We start from the raw sequence: 22,938 nt of genomic DNA on the forward strand, positions 1-22,938 counted from the left end.
TTATTTTAAATATTTGTAGTTTTTATGATAATTTTTTTTTTAAGTGTACAATTTATTGTTAAGTATATGTGTGAAGAGTGTAAAGTTTCTTAAATTGTAGGCAATAATATTTTATGCAGCTATAGATACGTATTTCCTTCAAAGTCCCATATACGTTACTTTATTTTTAGGATGCGCAATGTCCGTAGCTTTATGGCGTTACGTTACATTGCTTATTTTTGGTATTCTCACATTCACCACTAATGGTCACACATATTCAAAGAAAAGAGTGAGCGAGAGCAACGATCGGTAAAGTGCGTTTTCGGAAAGGTAAAAAGTGCAAACGAAATCAATTTTAACAATATAGTTAGAAGACCTGGAGCTCAAGAGAGTGTTTTAAGACTGTGCTCATAATACGTAAGAAAATATCTTTTAGCATGCATAACCGCAAATCCTCATTAATAACTCAAGTATAACACATGTATATACATAAAAAAGTATGCATATAGTTTCTTCTCTTTCACGTTCGTAAGTTAGAAAGAAATAGGTGGAAGTTCAATAAAGAGTTGCCACGTTTTAATTATTTTATATAAGAAAAATAAATTTAATAATGCGTATGACAATGTCGACGTACTATTTTAATTATTGAATATTATTTAAATATTTATACAGGATTAATTGACCTGATGTATGGAATATCTATAAATGTGTATTGTATATCCAATATCGGCTTTTATAAAAATGAGCTAGGTGGCAACATTGCGCGAGCAGCCATTTATGCAGTAGTAAATTGTCCCGTCCCAGCGTGTGGTTTGATAATTTTCTCATCGAAAAAGTAATTTTCCTAGTTGAAGCAGTATTCAATGATTTTATTTCTATTATATCCTAGTTGAATTGTGCTAAACAAAAAATTATCATAAAGTGTAACTTAATTTGTCTATTCGAAATATCGTGAAATTTGTGTGCAGCAGAATTTTAATTTCGCATGCAGATGTTCATCAAAAATTGTACATTTGTATGTATGTACATACTTTGTGAAATTGAAGTGGCTTGGCTTTTTTAATACAAACACATGCAAATGTATGTGTGTATCTGTCTTTTTATACACATACTTAACTACATATGTATATGTGCAGAAAATAAAATTTTAATCGATAAATGAAAAAATAAAAACTTAACATTTAATTAATATACCCTAGCATTGTGTCTTTAAAAGTACAATAGGTGAAAAGTAGTCAAATGAGAATTTGGGCATACACACTTTGTCTGATCTTTGAATATTGTATAGAAAATATTTTAAACGCGATTACTATCCGTATACATTTTGATTGATTTGATCAAATGCATCAAGGAAATCTGTATAAAAAACGTATTTATGCGTCTGTGTGTTATAGCATTTATTGATTCCTTGTGCGTAACATATATATGTGAGTTGGCTTGTGCGTTTTTGTATGTTTTTTGTGTATCTGCAAATGTATGTGTGAACAAAAGTACAGAGTTAAAATAGGGTGATTGCGTCAATGACTACTGACCAGAGTTGTCAAGTATGTTTATTACATTCGGACAAATGCACACACACATGCATATTTCTATGATTACACTATGTATACTTTTCTGCTGAAGTGTAAATATGTTTTGCTTTAAACCAAAAGTGCTCGGCATACTGACAAAATTAATAACATGAGTTTAAGCATATGTAAATGTATAGGGTAAAGAATATAACATGTTATCATATATGACCCGAAGTATTTGATTTGTGTACTAATTAATGTCGCATATTCCAGAGCTATTAAGGAAATATATCCATTTAGTTTTAAAACATTAAATTAATTTTCAAATATTCCAGGCAACGTCAACCGCGATCAGTGTTTCGGAAGCAGTGCATATATACATATATGTATACATATATATATGAATATGTATATGTATATGTGCATGTATATCTATTATAAAGAAGCAAGTATAGTTATAGTTTAACTATTGAAAACAAGATTATTACCAACAGTTGTAAAAGTTCATTTAATGACAATGACGATGATGACAATGCTAATACAAATATAGTCAAGACTGGGTGTGAAAATTATAGGAATGCGCCACATGCTACTCCAGCTAAATATCAATTAAAAAAATTGAACACAATGCGCGAGGCGCTTTTCTCACAGGATGGCTGGGGATGCCAGCATGTTAATCAGGATACCAATTGGGAGGTACCCAGTTCACCGGAGCCGGCTAATAAAGATCCATCAGTGCCATCGATGTGGAAGCCGAACATTAACAATGGCACCGATTTATGGGAATCGAATTTAAGAAACGGAGGCCAGCCACCTACTCAACAAGTGCCAAAGCCATCATGGGGCCACACGCCGTCGTCCAATTTGGGTGGTACTTGGGGTGAGGATGATGATGGTACAGATAGCACAAGCGTTTGGACTGGTCAATCATCGAATAGTGCAGCATCCAATGTTCCTGTGGGCGCCAACGTCCCGGGAGTTGGATCATCAACGGGGCCTCAGTGGGGGCAAGGCGTCGGAGTTGGAGTGGGTGTTGGAGTTCCCTTAAATACATCTGGAAACAATACTGTGCCAACAACTGGCGCACTGCCTGTTGTCGCACCTGGATGTAAGTATGATTATATCTTTCAAAGCAATACCCAAACGGATGTCGGTTTAAATGAAAATAAAATTAAAGTGGCTTTCAAATAGTCATTATTGAGTCATTTCCAGCATCGATAACAATTAACTTACTTTTTATACAATAAATGCGAGGTGTATCCATTTTCAATAGATCAAGTTCGATTTCTGTACTTAAGGAACATATAAATGGAGTGTCGGTTCTTCGAAGGGTTTACGGGGTCTAGTAGACAAGCAGACTTGACTCGAGCACTCGCTTGTTATACACTCAATTCATTGAGAACCGTAATTTATTTCAAATTTCAAAATAAAGGATTTCAGTTAGCTTTTCTGACTAATTTCTAGCTTTTCTACATATATCGCGATGTTAAATGATTCAAGTTCGTCTAGAAAAATTGGTTTAATAAAGTAAACGTCATACATGTATAAAGGAAACGTAGTATTGCTAGAGGAGCAGGTCTGAGAAGGGTCATAGTATATACTTCTTGGATACTCCATAGTCCTTTCTGGTTTGTTTTTTCAACTTACAATTTTTTCTCATGCGTTGGTTTAGATAAGGAAAGCTTATTAATATATATTAATGTATTGTAATAGGTGGAAGTAACGGAAATAATTTAAGTGGCACTGGAGCTGTTGGAGGAGGAGCTGGCGCTAATGTTGGTAATACTGGCAATGGCTGGGGAGATCCTCGGGATATGCGACCGTTAGCCGGAGCTGGGGGCGGTGGCCCAATTGACATTCGAAACGTCGATCCGCGTGACCCGATAACAATACGTGGGGTTGGCGCGCCAACTGGCGATCCAAGGGATTTACGTATGATTGACCCAAGGGATCCGATACGCGGCGATCCGCGTGGTATATCGGGTCGTTTAAATGGTACATCCGAAATGTGGGGCCATCATCCACAGATTGCCCACAATCCAATTCAAAATATCAACAAGCTGGTTGGGCCTGTTGTAGGCGCTGCTGGAGCAAATATTACAAATTCAAATATTGGTCCAGCTGGCGTTGGCTCCATCTCAAGTAACATTGGAGCACAATGGGGTGCCGCGCCACAACCTGTCGTTGGCGTCGGCGGTGGTAGTGTTGGTGTTGGAGTTCCTAAGGACTTAGCGAAGCAAATAACAGGATGGGAGGAACCATCCCCGCCACCACAACGACGAAATATACCCAATTATGATGACGGGACTTCACTATGGGGACAACAGACGCGTTTACCAGGCAGCGGTGCCCACTGGAAGGATATGACGGACTCGATGAGCCGCAGTCACTTGATGCGTTCCACAAATCCATCGAGCCAAATTGTTGGCAGTAGTAATGTGCCCGGTGGTGTTGGGAATCCAAATAACACAATGGCTGGAGTCGTTGGGCCACAGTCCCGATTGTCAAACACATCCGGACCAGGTGGAGCAGTTGGAGTTAGTGGACAGCATGGAAAACCGGATTCTGGTGCCATGTGGGTGCATCCAAATAATAGTGGAGCTGCCGGTGGAGGCCGAAATGCTCAACAAGTCAGCTCCTGGGGCGATGATAGTCACAATGTTGGTGTCGTTGGTGCTGGTGGTGGTTCTGTCGGCGGCACCAATTGGGTTGATGATAAGCAGAACAGTTCACTTGCTCAAATTGGCGGAAATTCAACATCTTGGAGCGACTCCCCGTCTGGTGGCGTGGGATGGGGCAATAAACAAAACAAATTATCAACAGCAGGTGGCGCCTCATCTAGCTGGAGCAATCCAAACACAGTTGGCGGCAATGTCGAAGGTAATGATATATCTTCAGACTGGCCACATGGTGGCGCAATCGTTGGTAAAGCACAACAGCAACAGCAGCAGCAACAACAACAGCAGCAACAGAAGCTTGCTGGCATTAATGTTGGAGTTAGTATACTTAACACAGATATTGTGAAGCAGAGCAAGCAATATAGAATTTTGGTGGAGAATGGCTTTAAAAAGGAAGACGTTGAGCGAGCATTGCTGAGTAGCAATATGAATATAGAGGATGCAGCTGAAATGTTGCGTGCCAATACAAGTTCATCATTGGCGACAATCGATGGCTGGCGCCGTCACGATGAAGTACTTGGTTCCTATGCCGATCACTCAAATACTACGAATAGTGGTGGATTTCCACAACGTTATCCAGCACAACCTTCAATGTCATTCCCTCCGGTAAAGAAAGAATATGCATATTTTTTATTTTCATATTTGCTTACTTATCTTTGCTATGTCACAGAATAATCTTATGACGAATATAAGTGGGACAGCTGTAACTGGTGGCAATAATCCAAATATGGCTGCATTGCAAGTGCAAAAATATTTAAACCAAGGCGGCGGACCCCCACATGGCGTTCCGCTTGGACCACAATCTGTAAACGCATCAAATGCATCAGTTGTTGGATTCTGCCAAAATCCACCGAATTCAGCGCCAGCGGTCAATATGGCATCAAATGCTAATAATCAACCATCGGGCCAGCATATTCGTATGCTTGGTCAGCAAATCCAATTGGCCATACACAGTGGCTTTATATCCAGTCAAATTTTGACACAGCCTCTAACACAAACAACGTTAAATTTATTGAATCAACTACTCAGCAGTATAAAGGTAATGTATCATACTATATATCTTGTGAAAAATCATATGTCAATGATTTCATTTCTGCCATTTAGCATCTTCAAGCAGCACAGCAATCACTTTCTAGAGGCGGCAATACCAATCAAATGGTTGTCAATTTAGCAATCGCCAAATATAAACAACAAATCCAGAATTTACAAAACCAAATCAATGCACAACAGGCTGTTTATATAAAGCAGCAGAATTTGCAACAAAATTCACAGCAGCAGCAGCAGCATCAATCCGGACATTTGAATAATTCTGGAAATGATTATTTAAGAAATCATGATGCAATTGCTTCACTACAAGGAAACTTTCCGGAGCTTAATCTTAATAAGGTACGTTTGAAAATATATAAATAATTTAATTATCATTTTCTATTGGTATACATTTTTTAGCCAAGTGGCTATCAGGGTGCGCCTAATCAGCAGTCTCGCTTAAATCAGTGGAAGCTTCCAGTATTAGAAAAGGACACCATTGCAGCAGATAGTACTGACTTTTCACGAGCTCCGGGTGCAACCAAACAAAATTTATCTAGCAACTCAAGCAACATGGGTCCATTGGGTCTACAAAATGATGGGTAAATTGAGATTTAATATTATTTAATTATCCTGTGCGTAACTGACGTGCTTTTGATTTACTGCGCTCTCTATAGTACTTGGTCTACTGGACGAAATATTGGCGATGGTTGGCCAGATCCATCAATTGATAATGAGAACAAAGACTGGTCAGTTGCACCAACAGCAGCTGCGTATACCGACTTGGTTCAGGAGTTTGAACCTGGCAAGCCATGGAAGGTAACTGTACATTTGGTTTCTTATATCCAATAACTATCCAAGCAGAAATTGATTTTTTAAGGGTTCTCAGATAAAAAGCATTGAAGATGATCCAAGTATAACTCCAGGAAGCGTTGCTCGATCTCCATTGTCCATCAATCCGACGCCAAAAGATGCTGATATTTTTGCCAATACTGGTAAGAACTCACCGACTGATCTGCCACCATTAAGTTTATCGTCGTCAACGTGGAGTTTTAATCCAAACCAAAATTTTCCTAGGTATGTGTTAAATCGATATGTATATAACAATATAATCAATCAAGTGTATCTTAACATTTCTATATATATATCTAGTTGGTCAGACAACACTCAACAATGTGCCACCTCAGAACTCTGGACGAGTCCTCTCAATAAAAGCTCATCAAGAGGTCCTCCACCAGGCTTAAGCACAAATAAAGCGGGTGGCGTTACTGCTACTACAACACCATCTCCTACAGTCACCGGTAATTCCAACGGCTGGCCAAATCGAAGTGTACCGGGCACTAACACAACTTGGACTGGCAACGCCAGTTCATGGAACTCGAGTTGGTTGCTTCTAAAAAATTTAACTGCTCAGGTATGTGAGAAATCATTCTTGCTGTTATACACACGAACATACAAACAGTGCTTAAGCTATAACATAAATTATTAGATAAGATAGTGCGTATTTGGTTTGGTAGATGAAGATCTATTTCTGCATGATTACACAGGTCTATAAATGTGGATTCTGAAGTAGGAATCATAAAATCGGTATAAAGACTCCGGGGGCGAGTTTGCTAACTCTGATGTTCTCGCGGTGTTAAAATATGTTAGATATGCTCTTCTTTACTTACATTCTTACATTCTGAAACGTGTCTTATCAGACCCCGCTAAATATAAAAGAAATCACATATATATACATATATATAGCTAAATAGATCCATATATCAGGAAATGTGGTTTAAAACCGGTCATGCACCCCCAAATGAATTTCATTATTAATATAAACAATACGTATTTATTTAAATTTACAGATTGACGGTCCTACTTTACGAACATTGTGTTTGCAACATGGTCCACTTGCTAGCTTCCACCCATACTTAAACCAGGGGGTTGCCTTATGTAAATATGCAACGCGTGAGGAGGCTAACAAAGCTCAAATGGCGCTCAACAATTGTGTGCTTGGGAACACAACGATTTACGCCGAATCGCCGAGCGAGAACGAGGTGCAGAATATACTGCAGCATTTGCCACAACAACAACAAGCTCCGTCCACCACTAACGCCGGCAGTGCAGTCGTTAACAATGGCACTGGTACCACTGGCGGTGGTAGTAGCTCTGGTGGCACAAGCCTATCTAGTGGTAGCAACAGTAGCAATGGGAATGGCAATGGCAGCGGCGGCAACGGCGGAACCATCAGCGTATCAAATTCTGCCGGTTCGGTTGGCGTGCCCAGCAGCAATGCCAGTGGAGCTGTTGGGGGCTCGGTCGGTGGCGGCAGTGTCGGTGGTAACAATAATAATAGTAACGGGAGTAACAATATGAATCAATCAACTGTGAATGGTGCTACAAGTGGTTGCAATACCAATACCAAAAACGTCGTTACCAACAGCACGCCCGGTGGAGGTGTTGGCGGCAACAATATGACTGTTGTTGGCCAATCAAACGCTGCCGCTGCTGCGACCAGCGCCAATTCTACGTGGCGCCAAACAACACAAGCTCTACAGGGTCCAAATAGGCCACCCGGTAGGGAAGCAGACTATGATTATATATCTCAATTCGTTTGTTCCATTGTTGATGATTAGTGTGATGATAATAGTGATGATGATTGACTATAATGTTATATCTGTCTATCCGAAACTCATACATATTTATATATATATATATATATATATATATATATATATATATATATATATATATATATATATATATATATATCACACATGTTTGGAAAAAAATATTGGGAGCGTACACACACACCTTAAAGTGGATCGATCGACTGATAAACGAATGGACTTAGAATTTTTGTATGCCTGTAGATTTATTTTTTCTTCAACGTTCATAGTTGTAAGGGATGTATTTATGTAAGAAAAATTGATATATACATACAAACATACATAATTTTCGAAATGATACTTGATTTATTTACTTACACACACAAACTTTCCTTTCTATTCTATACAGTGCAGAGTACATATATGCGAATGTTAAATTTTAACTTTTTAGAATAGCAGCAGTTACCCACAGTACTTTGTTATATATATATATATATATATATATATATATATATATATATATATATATATATATATATATATATATATATATATGTGCGAGTTCGAAAAGACATCCATATGTATCTCTCGTTTATTTAAGTATGTACATCGTTCCATAAATGTTTGAAAATTTTATTATTTTCTTTGTATTTCCGAAAAGAAAAATATACATGGAAAAGCAAGCACTCTACAACAAAATTTACCTGTGTTATATACATATAAATAGGAAGTTATAATCGATTGCGGTTTTGCTTTCAATAAGCATTCCCACCGAAAAAATCGGTTAAACATTATTACATAAACAAATTAGATCACAATAAAAACAAAAGTTAATTAGAAAATCAATTTGCATTTGACAGTGTATCTCTATTTGGAATACTTTAAATCGATCGATTTTTTTGTTATGCATGTGAAAATATATATATTACTGGCAATGTTACGCGCTCTCTCTCTCCATCTCTGTCTATCTTTTTCACGTACTTTTCCTTTTTTAGGCGTTTTAAACTTAATATTATGTGTACTGCATGTCTGATATATTTAATGGAACTTTTAATACTATAGACTAAACGATTTCATTGGTTTACTATATGAATGTCTGTACAAGAATGATTAGTATACGTACATAAACACACACACACAAACAGCAAGATACCCTATATTTACGAAGTCTTCTCAGCCAATTCGAAGAATATAATCGAAAACAGATTTATTGCGTGGAATTGACAAAGATAAAATATCAGCTGTATCATAGTATTTATAGATTATAAGCCCTATTTCTATATGAGCATTGGCGATCGCTGTTGAAAGTGATATAATGCTTCCAAAACATTGGAGATCGGCTCAGATAAGTGCGCTTAGATTCGATACTATATGATATTCGATATGGGTATCTTTTGGTCGGCCGCAAACTATAATTGTGTTACCTTAACTATGAAACACTACATGGGTTCAGTTACTTATACATATATGTAGCTCAAATAAACGCCAACAGTTATAAAAGGTATGTAAAAAATTAGCTAGGCGTAACCCAATAAAAGTCGATGGCTAGACAGTTGCTCCGGTTCCTACGGTTTCCTGTCCGTCTTTTAAATGCATACCTTATTTTGTTGAAAATTTAATTTCTAGTAGATTAAATCAGTTGGTTGTGGTGTTTAATTCCATCTACGAATATCATTATATATATTGGGTTAATAATTATCAGTTTAATTTTCCCTACATGATCGAAACTTTGCCAATGTATATATGTTCTGTGGGCACAAAATAAATGTATGTTTGTATGTATGTGCAAAGTAAAAATTAAATTAAAAAATTGAATATAAAAAAAATAATTTGATTGGGTTTTCCGGATACATGTGCACACTGCTTGCGTTTGATTTGCTATGTAGGTGTTATGCGCTATTGGATCAGATATGTATGTGCACATATCTAAAACTGTGATTTCAATCAAAATAGGAAAAACCCAAAATGAGAAAAAAATAATGCTTTCTGTCATAAGTATAGACAAAGAGATAGGAAAATGAACTATAATTACATATTTCAAAGTAACTAGCTAATTTTTGTTTGTATGAGTTCCATCACTAACCGAATAAGAAGACCACATTTGTGAACATTTGCCTATGTATGTACGTGCGCTCACCAGTAATGAGATAACAATAAATACATAATAAATATGCTTTTGCAGCCAGCTTAAATGCTCATCAATTACAACACACGCTCAGGAGCGTATATATACATACATATAGATATATGCCTGTGTGTGTATGTGTATGCATGTGTCAACTACATGCTCAGCAGCTTTATTTACATTCTTATATGTGAATATATAATGCTCATGACTAATAGGAACAGCAATGCCCATATTAATATTATACAATTAATTACATATATGTGTGTTTGTATGTACATATATACATGTCCAACGTAACAATATGTTTAAAAGGCATATAAATATACATGTATACTTACGAATATTAAACAATAGCTGTTCACAAAAAATGAAAAAAGCAAGGGATAAAACTATATAACCATTAATATGAAAAACCAGAAAAATTATTTAATTTATAGTATAAATGTGTTATCTGTGTAATTTGATTAAGTGCGTACAACTATTTACAAGCATTACATAAATATTTAAATTTTAAAAGTTTTAATGAACAGAAACTATATATGTATAATATTCAAATACATACATATATGTATATTCAGAGTCCAATGCACTTAGGGGAAATCAGTTATTTATTTAAGAAACAAGAGACAATTTATCACATACATAACTTATAATTCTTATTTGACGTAAGTCATAAATAAAAAATATATATATTAAATCAAGTACAAATGATTATTAAAATACTTACTAGTGTACAGCATATTTTATTTTAAGCAGCACAGATTCAAATCAAAAGGAAATAAGAATCGAGGCCTAGCGTTTTCGATGAATAATAATATACATGCATACATACATGTGATGATGTAATAGGTTTTCAGAGACATATGGAATATGTAAGTATTTAACAGACAGAAGGAGGCATGGCAGACCCCTTAAAGTGTATATATTCTTGATCAGGATGACGAGTCGATTTAGCCCTGACCGTCTGTCTGTCCGCAGACAGAACGCGTGGATCTCAGGAGATGTAACAGCTAGAGACTTGGATTTTTATACCCTGAACCCATTGAAAATGGGAAATCAGGGTATAATGGTTTTGAGAAAAGTATGTAACAGGCAGAAGTAATCATCGCAGACCCCTTAAGGTGTATATATTCTCGATCAGGACGATATAGCCCTGTCCGCCCGTCCCTCTGTCTGCCCGTACGAACGCCGGGATCTCAGAAGATATACGCAGTGCGAGTTTGCTTTATTTTTTCGATAAGTCATCCGAAAATTTTTTATCGAGAATAATTTTTTTTAGCCTCATTGGAAGACTATTAGACGTGGAGACTTCAGATTTACTGTGTATATACATATGATAAATACAAACATTTTGTAACCAACAGATTTTGGATACCACGCTGCCTTCTCTTCAAATTTGTAAAAAACGTTTTTCATGTACTAGAGACTTGCTTTGGAATGTACACACATTTTGACCATATAATTAGACTCTGAAAATTTCATTAAGATTGTATTGAATAAATTCTCATATTATTGCCCACACTGCAGCGCATCCCAAATGCAGTCGCGGCTTACTGCGCAGTTAGCAGAGCGCGGGCGCGTGAGGGTGGATGCATATGTACTATGTAAATATCAGCTTGGAAGGTTCAGGGTATCTCCTAGTCGAGCAGTCTCGACTAGAGCCTTCTTACTTGTTTTTCCTAGGTCGATGTATATCACGCACATAGACTTACATATATGTATGTATTTTTTATAATTTCGATTTTTGTTGTCATCTACCACCGCTCTGTATCCACCCCCTTACCCTCACCTTTGTGAAAGGCTTATTTCAAATACTAGAAACTTGCGCCTTGTCATATAAACGCACCTTATTGTTATAATGAAAGTTTCATGAGCATAACTCATCAACAAGAAAAGTTATGAAGCAATTAAGTTCCATTGTAATCCCACACTGCAGCCAATGCGTGTTTATGCTTGCATTCCTTTGTTATTCTGTATGAGAACTATTCCAAAATCTGATTTTGTTTTTTCAGCCCAATTTGAACACTTTTAGACCTGGAGACGTCAGATTTACTATGTATATATATATACATATATATACAAACATTTATAAACATGTAATTTACAGATTTTGGTTACCACGCCCCCTTCGGCTCGAAAAAATATGATAAACTCGTACTGTGTATGGTACACACAAGTATGCATGCAAAATTTCAATTCTCTAGCTTTTATAACTTCTGAGATCTAGGCGTTCAGGTTCAGGGGATAGGAAGCTGGGGTTAGAGGCTATATTGAAAATCCACGCATTTCATCCATGTGTGTGTGTATGTGTGAATGCAGAAAAGCAGCGAAGTATTATTGGCATATCAGTTCAATAAGAAAAAGGGTTCTGGGGATCTCTAGAGCTTTCTTTTTAGCTTTCCATGAACTTTCTATCTCTCTCTCTCTCTCTCTCTCTCTCTCTCTCTCTCTCTCTCTCTCTCTCTCTCTCTCTCTCTCTCGCTCTCTTTCTATCCTGTCTTCTCAATATATACATACAGACTTTGACAGATACATATGTATAGGAATGCGATCCCATTTGAATCCTATTTTCATATAATTTTTTATTTATAGATATATGTACATACATACATGTATGTGTGTTTCAATTGTTTACTAGGTGTATGTATTTATACAGAATTTGGTTTGTGCTTTCTTAATTATATCTAGCATTACATTTACGAGTACAAATACAGTTCGATGTATACATCATCACTTAAGATATTCGAATATATCTAGGTGGTGCGCTTATTTAAATGTAAATAATAATATGTAAATGTATGTATGTATTCGCTTCAAAGAGTTCGCAGTCTAATTACAAATATCAAAATAAAGATAAAAGATTCCAAAACTTTTTAGCAAATTATTCGCATATTGTGATTTGGTTTTCGTGACCATGCCAAATGAAGTACTTCAACATTGTGTTCGTCTTAAATGCCTTTTTCACCCAACTTTGGAGTTTATAATAATGAAATAATAAGATTGTATTAATCGAAATAATAACACTCATTCTCAAGGTAACATTATCTGCGCTCTTGTGGAGCTCACAGCAGTGCTAGTTGAGGGTAGATCAGTATGTACATAATATGTATGTAGATATACAAATACGTAAATTACTAGTGTGCGTACATTTGTTATATTATTTTATATATATACTTATTTAAGTCTACAATATTAAAATACACACATTTACAAGTTTTTGGAAAACATGCATGTATAGAGTTTTTGGTTGAGTTTCTTTTAGTAAAGATTTTGGTTTCAATCCATTAACTTACTTCTTTTTTATACTAATTCACGAAAGTGATTTTTTTCCGGCGCAATTCAAGCTAGAGACTTGAAATTTGGAACACATACTCGTGTATATCTTCTATTTATAGTGTTAAAATTTTCCCGAACAGCTACGCCACTAGTGGCGTGGCAAGCATTCAAATTTTGCAATTAGGGTGTAGTAAGCTCGTTCCAAGAACTGGCCATGCCCTATAAGGGCGTGGCAAATCGGGAAAACCTGAATTTTCTACAATATTAGAGCTTAACTTAGCTGCTAAATTGCTGATGGGATGTGAATGAGTATTCCGCAGTCGGTAGCGCCCGACAGCAACGTTCTTACTTGTTATTATAATTATTTGTTTATTTAAATATTGACTTGTGCCTTTCACAAAAAAGGGAATATTGCTTTTTCCTCGGATTTCGGATGGCGGATTTAAATTCAAAGTCCGTTTTAAACAATTTGATTTCGGATTCTTTTGGAAGATTCGTGCGTTTCTTGGCTTAGTTTCCACGTAGGAGTAGGTAAAAGCTCGAAATATATAATCGGTCATTGATAAAATCCAATATTAGATCTTTTCACTTAGTGAACAAGTATGAGACGACTCGTTCAATTGCATGAATTAACAGGTTGCTGTCTTTTTTGTTTTTTTTTTTTTTGTTTTAATACTTGCTTATTTTGTCTTAATACTTTATAATACAAACGGAAATGTAAGGTTCAGGTTGATCTACTAAAATGTATGCTTTAATGCAAATATTCTAATTATATTGAGAATTGTTCTCGTTGAGTTCTTCAGTTCACCGTCGGTTAAACAATAACACTGGGATGGGGTTTCTTTTCTTCTATTTTCGCTCTTACCTACTTTTGATATAAGTACCGACTCGTACAGTTAGATATCAATATATACATATGTGTATATGTAATGATATATATCATATATATATATATATATATATATATATATATATATATATATATATATATATATTTTTTTTTTTTTTAAATATTATATATATATACATATATACATATATAAAGAGTAATTGTACGAGTAATAATGTGTCATATATATATGTGTATAACTACAGATAAGTTTCTTTGGAACAATGATTAAAATTAATGGATTTAAATTTATATATTTTGGTACTACTACACAAGAAATATATCTGATGTCTCTGATTTCGTGCACGCACTGCCTGTTGGCGATGCTGCTGAAACCAAAGAATTGGCTCTGGTAGCAGCTAGCGGCGAGCGTAAGTCCTGATTGAGAGATGGTTGATTCTGACCGCCTTCATAGTAGTACGATGAATCTGTAGCAGAACATATACATACATATATATATATATATATAGATACATTCTCTTAATATTTGGTTTCTTACTTATTAAGCCACTACTGGCTCCGTAACTGTACGATCCATAGGTCCCTCCATATTGGGTATAAGCTGGACTATACGCGTAATCAGCGCTTGGTACAACTGATCCGCAGGCTGTAAGAAAAGAAGGGAAATATAGCATAAAGAGCATAAAATTTAAAGAATGTAGAATCAAATACAAATGAAAACATGAATGTGCAATACTCTTCACATATGAACAATAAAAATATAATCTAGTTTATTTTACGTTTATGGAATTTCGTATGGCGTCATACTTTTGCAATTTGCTAACTATTTAGTTATCCATCGAGGTAGGCATATCTCATTAGTATATCAGATTTTAATATCATCCCACCACCAATAGAAGTCTTTGAGATAGATATGAGATACAATATGATATGAGATACAGTTCTGCTCAGCGAGCAGCTTGAAGGGTAATAATTTGATTTTTAACGAAAGACGCGTGCGTTTGTGTGTTAGCCACTTTGCATAATCTTGTGTGTTTACACCACCAACACCACCAACACCACCACCACAAACATAAGAGTTTTTGCTGAGAGAGAGTAAGAGAGATTAGTCAGGTCAATGAGTGCGAATGCGAGTGCGACAAGCAGTAGGGAAAGAGAGAGAGAGAGAGAGAGAGAGAGAGAGAAAGACTTGCCTGCTGAGTAGTGGCTAAAACTGGGAAGCATTGGGGGCGTGGCATAAATAGCTGTGCTATTGGCAGCAATATAATCAACATCAGACCGTCCGTCAACCGTAGAACTATTTGCATTGGCTTGTAAGACTATTAGAGATGAGGTATTAGCGTTTCCATTGCTGGACAGCTGCAGCTGTTGCTGCTGCTGCTGGTGATGATGCTGATGATGATGATCCTGGACAGCTGATGAGTCGGGCATTAGATGATTAATGGGTATGTGCAAGTCAATAATACTGCTCCCGCGCTGTTTGGCCATATCATTGCGTGCTCTTTTGTTATTGGCATTCTCATTGCTACACACTTCATGAACAGGATCTCTATCTACATTCTGAAGCTCATTAGCATCGGCGTTGGTATTAGCATTAGCATTGACATTAGTATTAGAATTAGCACTACCATTAGCATTGGAGTTGGCATCGACATCGGCGTTGGGATTAGCATTATCATTACCATTAGTGTTAGTGGGCGAATCATTGCAGTTGCCTCGGTCAGAAATATTGCCACGTATAACCATCGTCGTGTTGGCACTGTCCAGGCTCGTTATTGTGGGATAGCTGCTGCCACTTTCAATGGCAATTGCTGATTGTGAAATCGTGAATGGGTATTAATTTACATTTTGAATGGGGCATAGAGTAATATGGAGATCTCAAAGTAGGCACGTCAGTCCATATGATTGAGCACAGAGAGCCAAGGGAGAAGTGACACACAGGCAGCATATCTGTCAGTCCGTGAACTTTTATGGTGATCACAATCACATGGTGATCATGATTACAATCTCGATCCGTGAAGCCGTCTGGTACGTATGGTCTGTGCGGTGTAAGTCTTTCTTGTTATTGTGCTCGGTTAATCAAAAAAAACTAGATTCTTAAAATAGATGTAGAAAATTTATTTCGTTGCAACCCAGGATACTCGATAATTGAGTAATGTTGACATCATCTAATTTCGAACGTATTTCGATTGCATATCGAGAGTACTGAGAAATATCGAGTTGGTCTCTTCGATATGACTTGAAGTGTATTCAGGTTAAGGATACCCTACAGATCTTCCCAATTTAGAGGGTTTAGTCCATAGTTAGAGTCTTGGACATCGTATTATTACTGTCATACATTACCTATATTCGTACTAGCAGAACTATTCAGATCTCTTACCTGTATAAAATGGCGATATGTTTTGGTCCTGATTATTTGCATTGAACTTCATGTCTTGCAAACTTAAAGGAACAAGTGGAGTCAGTGAGCTGCTGCCTACTCACACGCATACACACATACACACACGCACAACCACGCACATACAACAGTCGCATAGATTAAGAAAATTAAAAAATAAAATAAAATATATAAACGCAACGAATATATAAGCATGCTAATAAACGCGTAGAGCAGTTTACATACCAATCGCCGGGCCTATTGGCGGCGTATAAAGCGAACTTTGACTTTGGGATATCGATGCGATGCTGTCGTACATCATGGCCGAGTCATTGCCGACGCCCGCACAGGGTATTGTGCTAGTCGGAAATCCATTTGGTGCCTCGTAGTAGGCTGATCCACTTCCAGTCGCCGTCGTCGTTGACGTCGCCGTCGCCGAGCCTGTAAAGTTTCCCAGCTCTGAGAGCAACTTATGCTCGTCTTTTATGCACCATTTGCCAGTCCAGATCTACCAACCAAACCAACAAGACAATATTGCATGATGTATTACAATTACAATTTGAGGCACGTTCTATGTATCGATGGACCTATCTAATAATAAACAATGGCCGCAATCCATCAGAGTCTGATCTATCTCCAATACGAAGATTTTTCTTTGTTGTTGTAGTTGTCTTTCCTTTCAAATAGTATAGCACTTACATTTGTATATATCTGGTCGCCGCCGTAGGCTAATCGCTGTCGCTTGACTTCCTCTTCAGAGTTCATATTTACATCGCGGTTTTCATCTGAAATATAGATAAATCGAAATATTAAAAAAAAATTTTTTTTAATTCTCACTCTCCCTAACTCTACGTCTCTCTCTCTGCTTCTTTCTGTCTCTGTCTTTCTCTCTCGCTCAGTCTCTTACTCTTTGTCCTCTCTTCCTAACTCCCTCCATCGTGCTTTCTGCCTCCATCTAGTGTTTCATACCCACAGTGAACCCTCCTAATTGAATTACTGCTGTTACATTTATTGTCGCAGCTCTTCTTCTGGCTTGCCACGTGGCTCTTAAGTGCATTTACGCGTCGACAGGATATTAGGGTAGTATATATACAAATATAAATTTGGGTAAACATGTAATCCCCTAGCATGCACATATTTGAATAAAAAGGCTTATGTAGTCACTGAAGCTCTATGTTAATAAGCTGTCTAAAAATGATTGTAATGGTTTTCCTTAACTTACTACAAGACTAACGAAAACAAGTAGAAAACAAGTAAGAAAGCTCTAGTCGAGACTGCTCGACCTCGAGATACCCTGAACCCTCCAATCTGATATTCTAATCACTCTGCACTTCTTTTAGACACACATACATACACACGCACGTATTAGAACGCGCTCTGCGCTTGGGCTGCGCTGCAGTGTGCGCAATACTATGGGAATTTGTTTGTTGAATAATTTAATTTCTAGACAAAAGATCTTAATGAAACTTTCAGAAGGTAATTATAATATTCCAATGTATGTACATTCCAAATCACAATTCTCTAGTACTTCAAATACGTCTTTTACAAAGGTGAGGGTGAGGGAGTGGATATAAAGGTGGGGGTAAATTACAAAAGAAAACGAAATTATATAAAATATACATAAGTCTACATCTAAAATTCGGAAGCTCTAGACTTAAAGGTGTAGGAGATTTAATAAAATAACTAGCTTTCGATAAGGATTTTAGTCGATAATAAAATATCGAGATTAGTTATAGATTTCTAGTTACAAACTTAATATGCGCGCTATATATACGGACATTTTGAAAAAATTTAAAGCTCTTATATCTTCTGAAATCGACGAGTCGTACATACGGACAGATTGACGGACGGACAGACAGACGGACAGAGCTAAATCGACTCAACTCGTCACCCTGATCACTGTATATGACATTGGGAGCAACACAGAAGCATATTGACTAACTTGCTTTCCCCTTTATATATAAATTTATAGTATAGTCAAAGTCTCTTGTCTCTCTTAGATATGTACATCCATAGAATATAAGTTCTGTACATAGAAAGCGATGCAGTAACTCTATTTCGCCGCACCCCGAAAAATGGGTATATGTATATAGGTGGGGACCAATGGCTGCACCCTAGGCAGGCTCATGGACATGAGCGGATCCTTGATGTTCACAGAACTAATAAGATACACAAGCAATGGAATTATATAGTTGCAACCTTATGTCATATCGTAATATAGTATATCACAGGAAAGGGACTCGTTTCACAACATATTATTAGAACACTAAGGCATGGTGTCGATGTGATGGGGCCTCTGAAATTTAAGATGTTTAGAAATAACCGATGCAGTGATGGACCATCTAAATGACTTTGATGCGAGAACTTATATTCGACATAACACATTCTTCCTAACTCTTTAAAGCTTTTTAACTATTTTATATAGAATTAGATGATTTGATTCCGAAGTAAGTTCCCAACAAGAATAATCATTATTGTGTATAGGCCTATAAATAAAACGTGCTACCTTTTAGGGGCGTGACAGGCACAAAGTTTTTTACACATGTGGCGATAAAGGCATCGGAGCAAAGGCAAATGGACACCAAATGTAGTAATCGCAATTGTAAGTGTAATGCTATCTGTGATGATGGGTGAACATGTTCACGCCCACTTTTCAACCCTAGCACTCGCATACTGCCTACAGCCCAGCGCAAATGAATGGGGAGGCTGTCTAACGACATTTTGACCAGAGATATTCAGTTTCGAGAAAATCAAAAATGATTTGAACAAATTTGCCACAAATTCAAGCCTAAGTATCTAATGCACACACACTCACACACAGGTTCACAAATGCTTTTCCATCTATAGCCCTGATTCCCTTAGGGGGATAAGCAATCTGTCGAGTGAGCGCAAAGCACTGAATGCTCAGCATGCTTGAATTTTGTAGGTTCAAAGTTTATTGCTATTTTATTACCAAGGGAGCAAGGAAAAGGAAGGAAGAGAGGTTTGACAATAATTGATAGATATATATATATATATATATATATATATATATATATATATATATATATATATATATATATATATATATATATATATATATATATATATATATATATATATATATACATATATATATATATATATATATACAATTCGTATACAGGATCAGGGCGTATTTCAGTATCATAAGGGGGTTAACAGTGAGCGACAGAGAAACACAGAGAAAGCAAGAGAGAAAGAGAGAGAGAGACATTGCGACATCATTAAGTAATAATGTCAGATGGGATTCTTAAATGGAATTCCACTGGCACTTGTCGCTTTCAATAACAAACCCAGTCACGGTATCTGTATCTGTATCTTTATCTATGCCTGTATCTTGCTTTCTGCTATTGCACCACTAACCATCACTCAATTATGATGATATCTCACTTTAGCCTGCTGCTGGGGTTTGCTTTCAGCTTATAGACACCCATATGCTCTGCGGCAGCGGCTGCGGCTCGGAGATGTCGCTCATAATATGGCCACAAAGTGTAGTCCTAGGACGCCAACCCAGTAAACGATATGCAAATGAAGGTATCGAATGCTGCGCTGTCTGCTCTTGCACTTGCGGCAAAGCTTATTAAGTTCAAATCGAAGCGAGCCGACTCATTCACTTGCTTCTCTCCAACTACTGTACTGTCTACATATTGTTAATTGTTACCTATAGGTGTGGGTCTTGGAGCAAGTTAGTGGATTTACAGTATATATTTTATATAATATTATATATATATATATATATATTATATATATATATATATATATACTAGCTGGCCCGGCAAACGTTGCATTGCCCTATCCATTATTTCTAGGTAAAAAATTGTTGAAAGCTATGTTGTTCAGGTTGGGATACACTCTGATTTATTTATTAATCGGATTTTCACTCAAGCACTTTGTAAACGACATTCTTTGATTTTTTTGGTCAGGTGCAAGAATAAATGGTTTGCATGCCACGTACAATTGACCATGAGAAAAACACGCATTTTCTAGATTGAGGCCACAAATAGTCAAGGATTGGCCCTGTGATTTGTTGATCACCAAACGCGTTCCATTGCACAGTTTTGGTTGGTTTAAATTTCTAAGCATGATAACTATCTAGCCAACCTTCAGTTGTAAATTGTGCTTTGGTAAACCAGGCACATCCAAGGAGTTCAAAAATTCAGTTGGATAATTAGTGGCTTCTTCTTTGTTTGTTACACAGTCGATAGATTTGAATGAATACAGAGTACCTACGATTTGATTTTGAATTATAAAATCTTTATCTTTATTTTTAGCCGCCAAAAATGCTCGCTCACTTAACCATTTAGTATTTTTGTGGAAAGCAATGATATTCGGAAATACTTTGTTGATAAGCTCATCCTTTAATGTGACGAAATTGCAAAAATTTTGAGGAAATGAAATTAAGCCACTCGATTCGTTAACAGGAATACGGCCATTACCGATATTCAGCAATTGCAATTCTCATATTTACAGACAGTTGAAGTTTGGTTACATATCGCCACAAATTTGATGCTTTGAACCATTTCTTATTGCCGTTTCACGGGCTGACTCTCTTTGAGAAGCACGAATTAAGGCCCTTCTTTGCTGGGTACTAACGCGGCGCCTCTCGCGGGCGATTTCTCGTTCTTCGTCAGATAATTGACTCGCGTTATTCCGTTGCCTAATTGCATCATGGGTCCGCCGGGAAAGATTAGATCTTCTAGGATGCGGCATTTTTATTAATAGTAATACTGAATATGCCCTGGCACAAAACCTCATAAAATCAATCGAGAAATATAAATATAAATAATTTAAACAAGTTTATGTTTGAGACAAACAAATACCTGAACTTTCGAGATATTTAGCTTTTGTATGCACGCGTATTATTTTTATCAAATGTGCTTTTTTTACATTTGTTTATTTACTTCTATACTATTGTATAATATAAGAGCAGGACCGAAAACTGTCACTGTTATCAAGCCTACTGAGTATCAAAAGAAAATTGAATCTTTAGGGGAAAAAAAACGCGTTTTTCAAGTATTCGTGAAATTTTTTCAGTATTTTTAAGATCTACTATCCTACTCGTACCGGAGACAAATCCAACAAATCAAAAACCATGAAAATTGGTCCAGCAGATCTCGAGTTATAAGTGCTGGAAAACTTTTCACAACTATATATATATATATATATATATATATATATATAGAGAGAGAGAGAGAGAGAGAGAGAGAAAGATAAAGAGCCAGAGAAAGAGAGAGAGAGAGAGAGAGAGAGAGAGAGAGATAAGATGGGCAGAATGTGTCTTCCCTTACCGTGGATATCATTTCGCTTGCGTTTACAATTGGCATCTGACGTATGGTTGTTGTTGTTGTTGCTGTTATTGTTGCTGTGTATGTGATGACCATGCTGCAGGCCCAAAATGCCATTTATGCTATATCCTGAGCCAGACGATCGCTGTTCCGTTGCAGTAGCAGCCGTTGTAATGTTGTTGCCGCTGCTGCCGCCTCCGCTGCTGCCGCTGCCGCCGCCGCCGTCAGCGCCGATGCTGGGGCCAGTCACTGGCTCTGCCGCCACGCCTAGTCCGCCCACTGCACCTGCGCCCGATACGACCGATGCTGTGCTGTTATTGGTGTTATTGCTGCTCGAGTTATTGTTGTTGAGGTTGTTGCTGTTAGGGATGACAGCTTGCTGCTCGCTAATTGCGCCGTTGCTACTGTCGAGGCTTTCACTTGCGATATGTACACTGCCGAGGCTTGGTTGCATTTGCTGCTGCTGCTGCTGGTGATGATGCACGTGTTTCGCTTTCTCAGCGGCTTTATTGCGAACAATTCTGCAAAACAGAGACACCTATAATGAAATATCTGCTCATGCCAAGTTGGAAAAGCTCGCATTCAATCCTTAGGAGTTTTTGTTAGCCCTATCCATCGTAAGCTCAATAAAATGGACCAGAGGCAATTTTGTGTTTTAGTTATACCTCACAAATAACCTTATCGTCGTGTTCAGTGAAGCAAAATGTCTTTTGCGTATGTACCTTCACGCGCATAGGCAACCTCGTTAGGCGTTTCTATTGATAACAAGAAAGAAAGCTCTAGTCGAGACTGCTCGACTACGAGATCCCCTGAGCCCTACAAGCAACTGATATTTCAATAATAGTTAGCACACACACACGCACACACACACACACATACAAACAAACACACGCACACACATACACATACAAACAAACACACGCACACACATACACATACAAACAAACACACGCATACACACACACTCACATATACAGGCGATTGCGCTTTGGTTGCGCTGCAGTGTTGGCAATATAATGAAAACTTATTTGTTGAATAATTTAATTTCTAGACGTACGATCGTAATGAAACTTTCAGAACGTAATCATAATGTTAAAATGTATGTGTATACCGAAGCACAAGTCTCTAGTATTTGATATACGACTTTTACAAAGATGAGGGTAAAAAAAAAAAGTTGAAGTCTTTAGCTCTTATATCTTCTGAAATCGACGCG

At 37.1% G+C, this 22,938-nt stretch overlaps 2 protein-coding genes and 1 long non-coding RNA gene across 11 annotated transcripts in view; 1 reads left to right on the forward strand and 2 right to left on the reverse strand.

The window, feature by feature from the left end:
* Positions 1-22,938, reverse strand: part of sv (paired box protein shaven) — a 178,661-nt gene that overhangs the window by 134,571 nt on the left and 21,152 nt on the right. For 4 of the 6 annotated variants that reach the window (XM_089262828.1, XM_089262829.1, XM_089262830.1 and 1 more), the window contains 7 exons: positions 21,729-22,246; positions 17,119-17,204; positions 16,666-16,927; positions 16,423-16,518; positions 15,236-15,853; positions 14,581-14,688; positions 12,509-14,509 (listed from right to left, as the gene is read on the reverse strand). In XM_089262828.1, the coding sequence (XP_089118954.1) occupies positions 14,349-14,509; positions 14,581-14,688; positions 15,236-15,853; positions 16,423-16,518; positions 16,666-16,927; positions 17,119-17,204; positions 21,729-22,246 (1,849 nt within the window). In that variant the 3' untranslated portion in view covers positions 12,509-14,348. Of the gene's footprint in view, positions 1-12,508; positions 14,510-14,580; positions 14,689-15,235; positions 15,854-16,422; positions 16,519-16,665; positions 16,928-17,118; positions 17,205-21,728; positions 22,247-22,938 lie in introns of those variants that run through there. The other 2 variants (XR_016197212.1, XM_089262831.1) reach the window with 2 other exon arrangements.
* On the forward strand, positions 252-8,634 carry gw (trinucleotide repeat containing adaptor protein gawky). 4 transcript variants are annotated; one of them, XM_089262798.1, is made up of 11 exons: positions 252-309; positions 1,826-1,858; positions 1,985-2,598; positions 3,204-4,774; positions 4,839-5,207; positions 5,273-5,554; positions 5,615-5,796; positions 5,872-6,013; positions 6,075-6,271; positions 6,347-6,608; positions 7,045-8,634. In XM_089262798.1, the coding sequence occupies exons 3-11, from the start codon at positions 2,118-2,120 to the stop codon at positions 7,813-7,815; spliced, it is 4,257 nt and encodes a 1,418-aa protein (XP_089118924.1). In that variant the 5' UTR covers positions 252-309; positions 1,826-1,858; positions 1,985-2,117; the 3' UTR covers positions 7,816-8,634. The 4 variants fall into 4 exon arrangements, with proteins under 4 accessions (XP_089118924.1, XP_089118926.1, XP_017962596.1 ...); XM_089262800.1 differs by lacking the exon at positions 252-309 and adding an exon at positions 378-396; XM_018107107.3 differs by lacking the exon at positions 252-309 and having other exon boundaries at positions 6,084-6,271.
* LOC149090918 (uncharacterized) lies at positions 20,951-21,320 on the reverse strand. The gene is made up of 2 exons (XR_016197213.1): positions 21,261-21,320; positions 20,951-21,167 (listed from the first exon to the last, which is right to left on the reverse strand). It is a non-coding gene; the product is annotated as an uncharacterized LOC149090918 (long non-coding RNA).

This window comes from Drosophila navojoa, chromosome 6 (genome assembly GCF_054131105.1).
Source record: "Drosophila navojoa isolate 15081-1374.11 chromosome 6, UAZ_NAV_1.0, whole genome shotgun sequence".
NCBI lineage: Eukaryota > Metazoa > Arthropoda > Insecta > Diptera > Drosophilidae > Drosophila > Drosophila navojoa.

What these genes read in the sequence shown, in the direction of transcription:
- gw (XM_089262798.1), top strand. Translation starts at nt 2,118, where the DNA reads ATGCGCGAGGCGCTTTTCTCACAGGATGGCTGGGGATGCCAGCATGTT. An exon ending in CGGAGCTTAATCTTAATAAG is followed by an intron (nt 5,555 to 5,614) that starts GTACGTTTGAAA and finishes TACATTTTTTAG; the next exon opens with CCAAGTGGCTATCAGGGTGC. An exon ending in TTGGGTCTACAAAATGATGG is followed by an intron (nt 5,797 to 5,871) that starts GTAAATTGAGAT and finishes CGCTCTCTATAG; the next exon opens with TACTTGGTCTACTGGACGAA.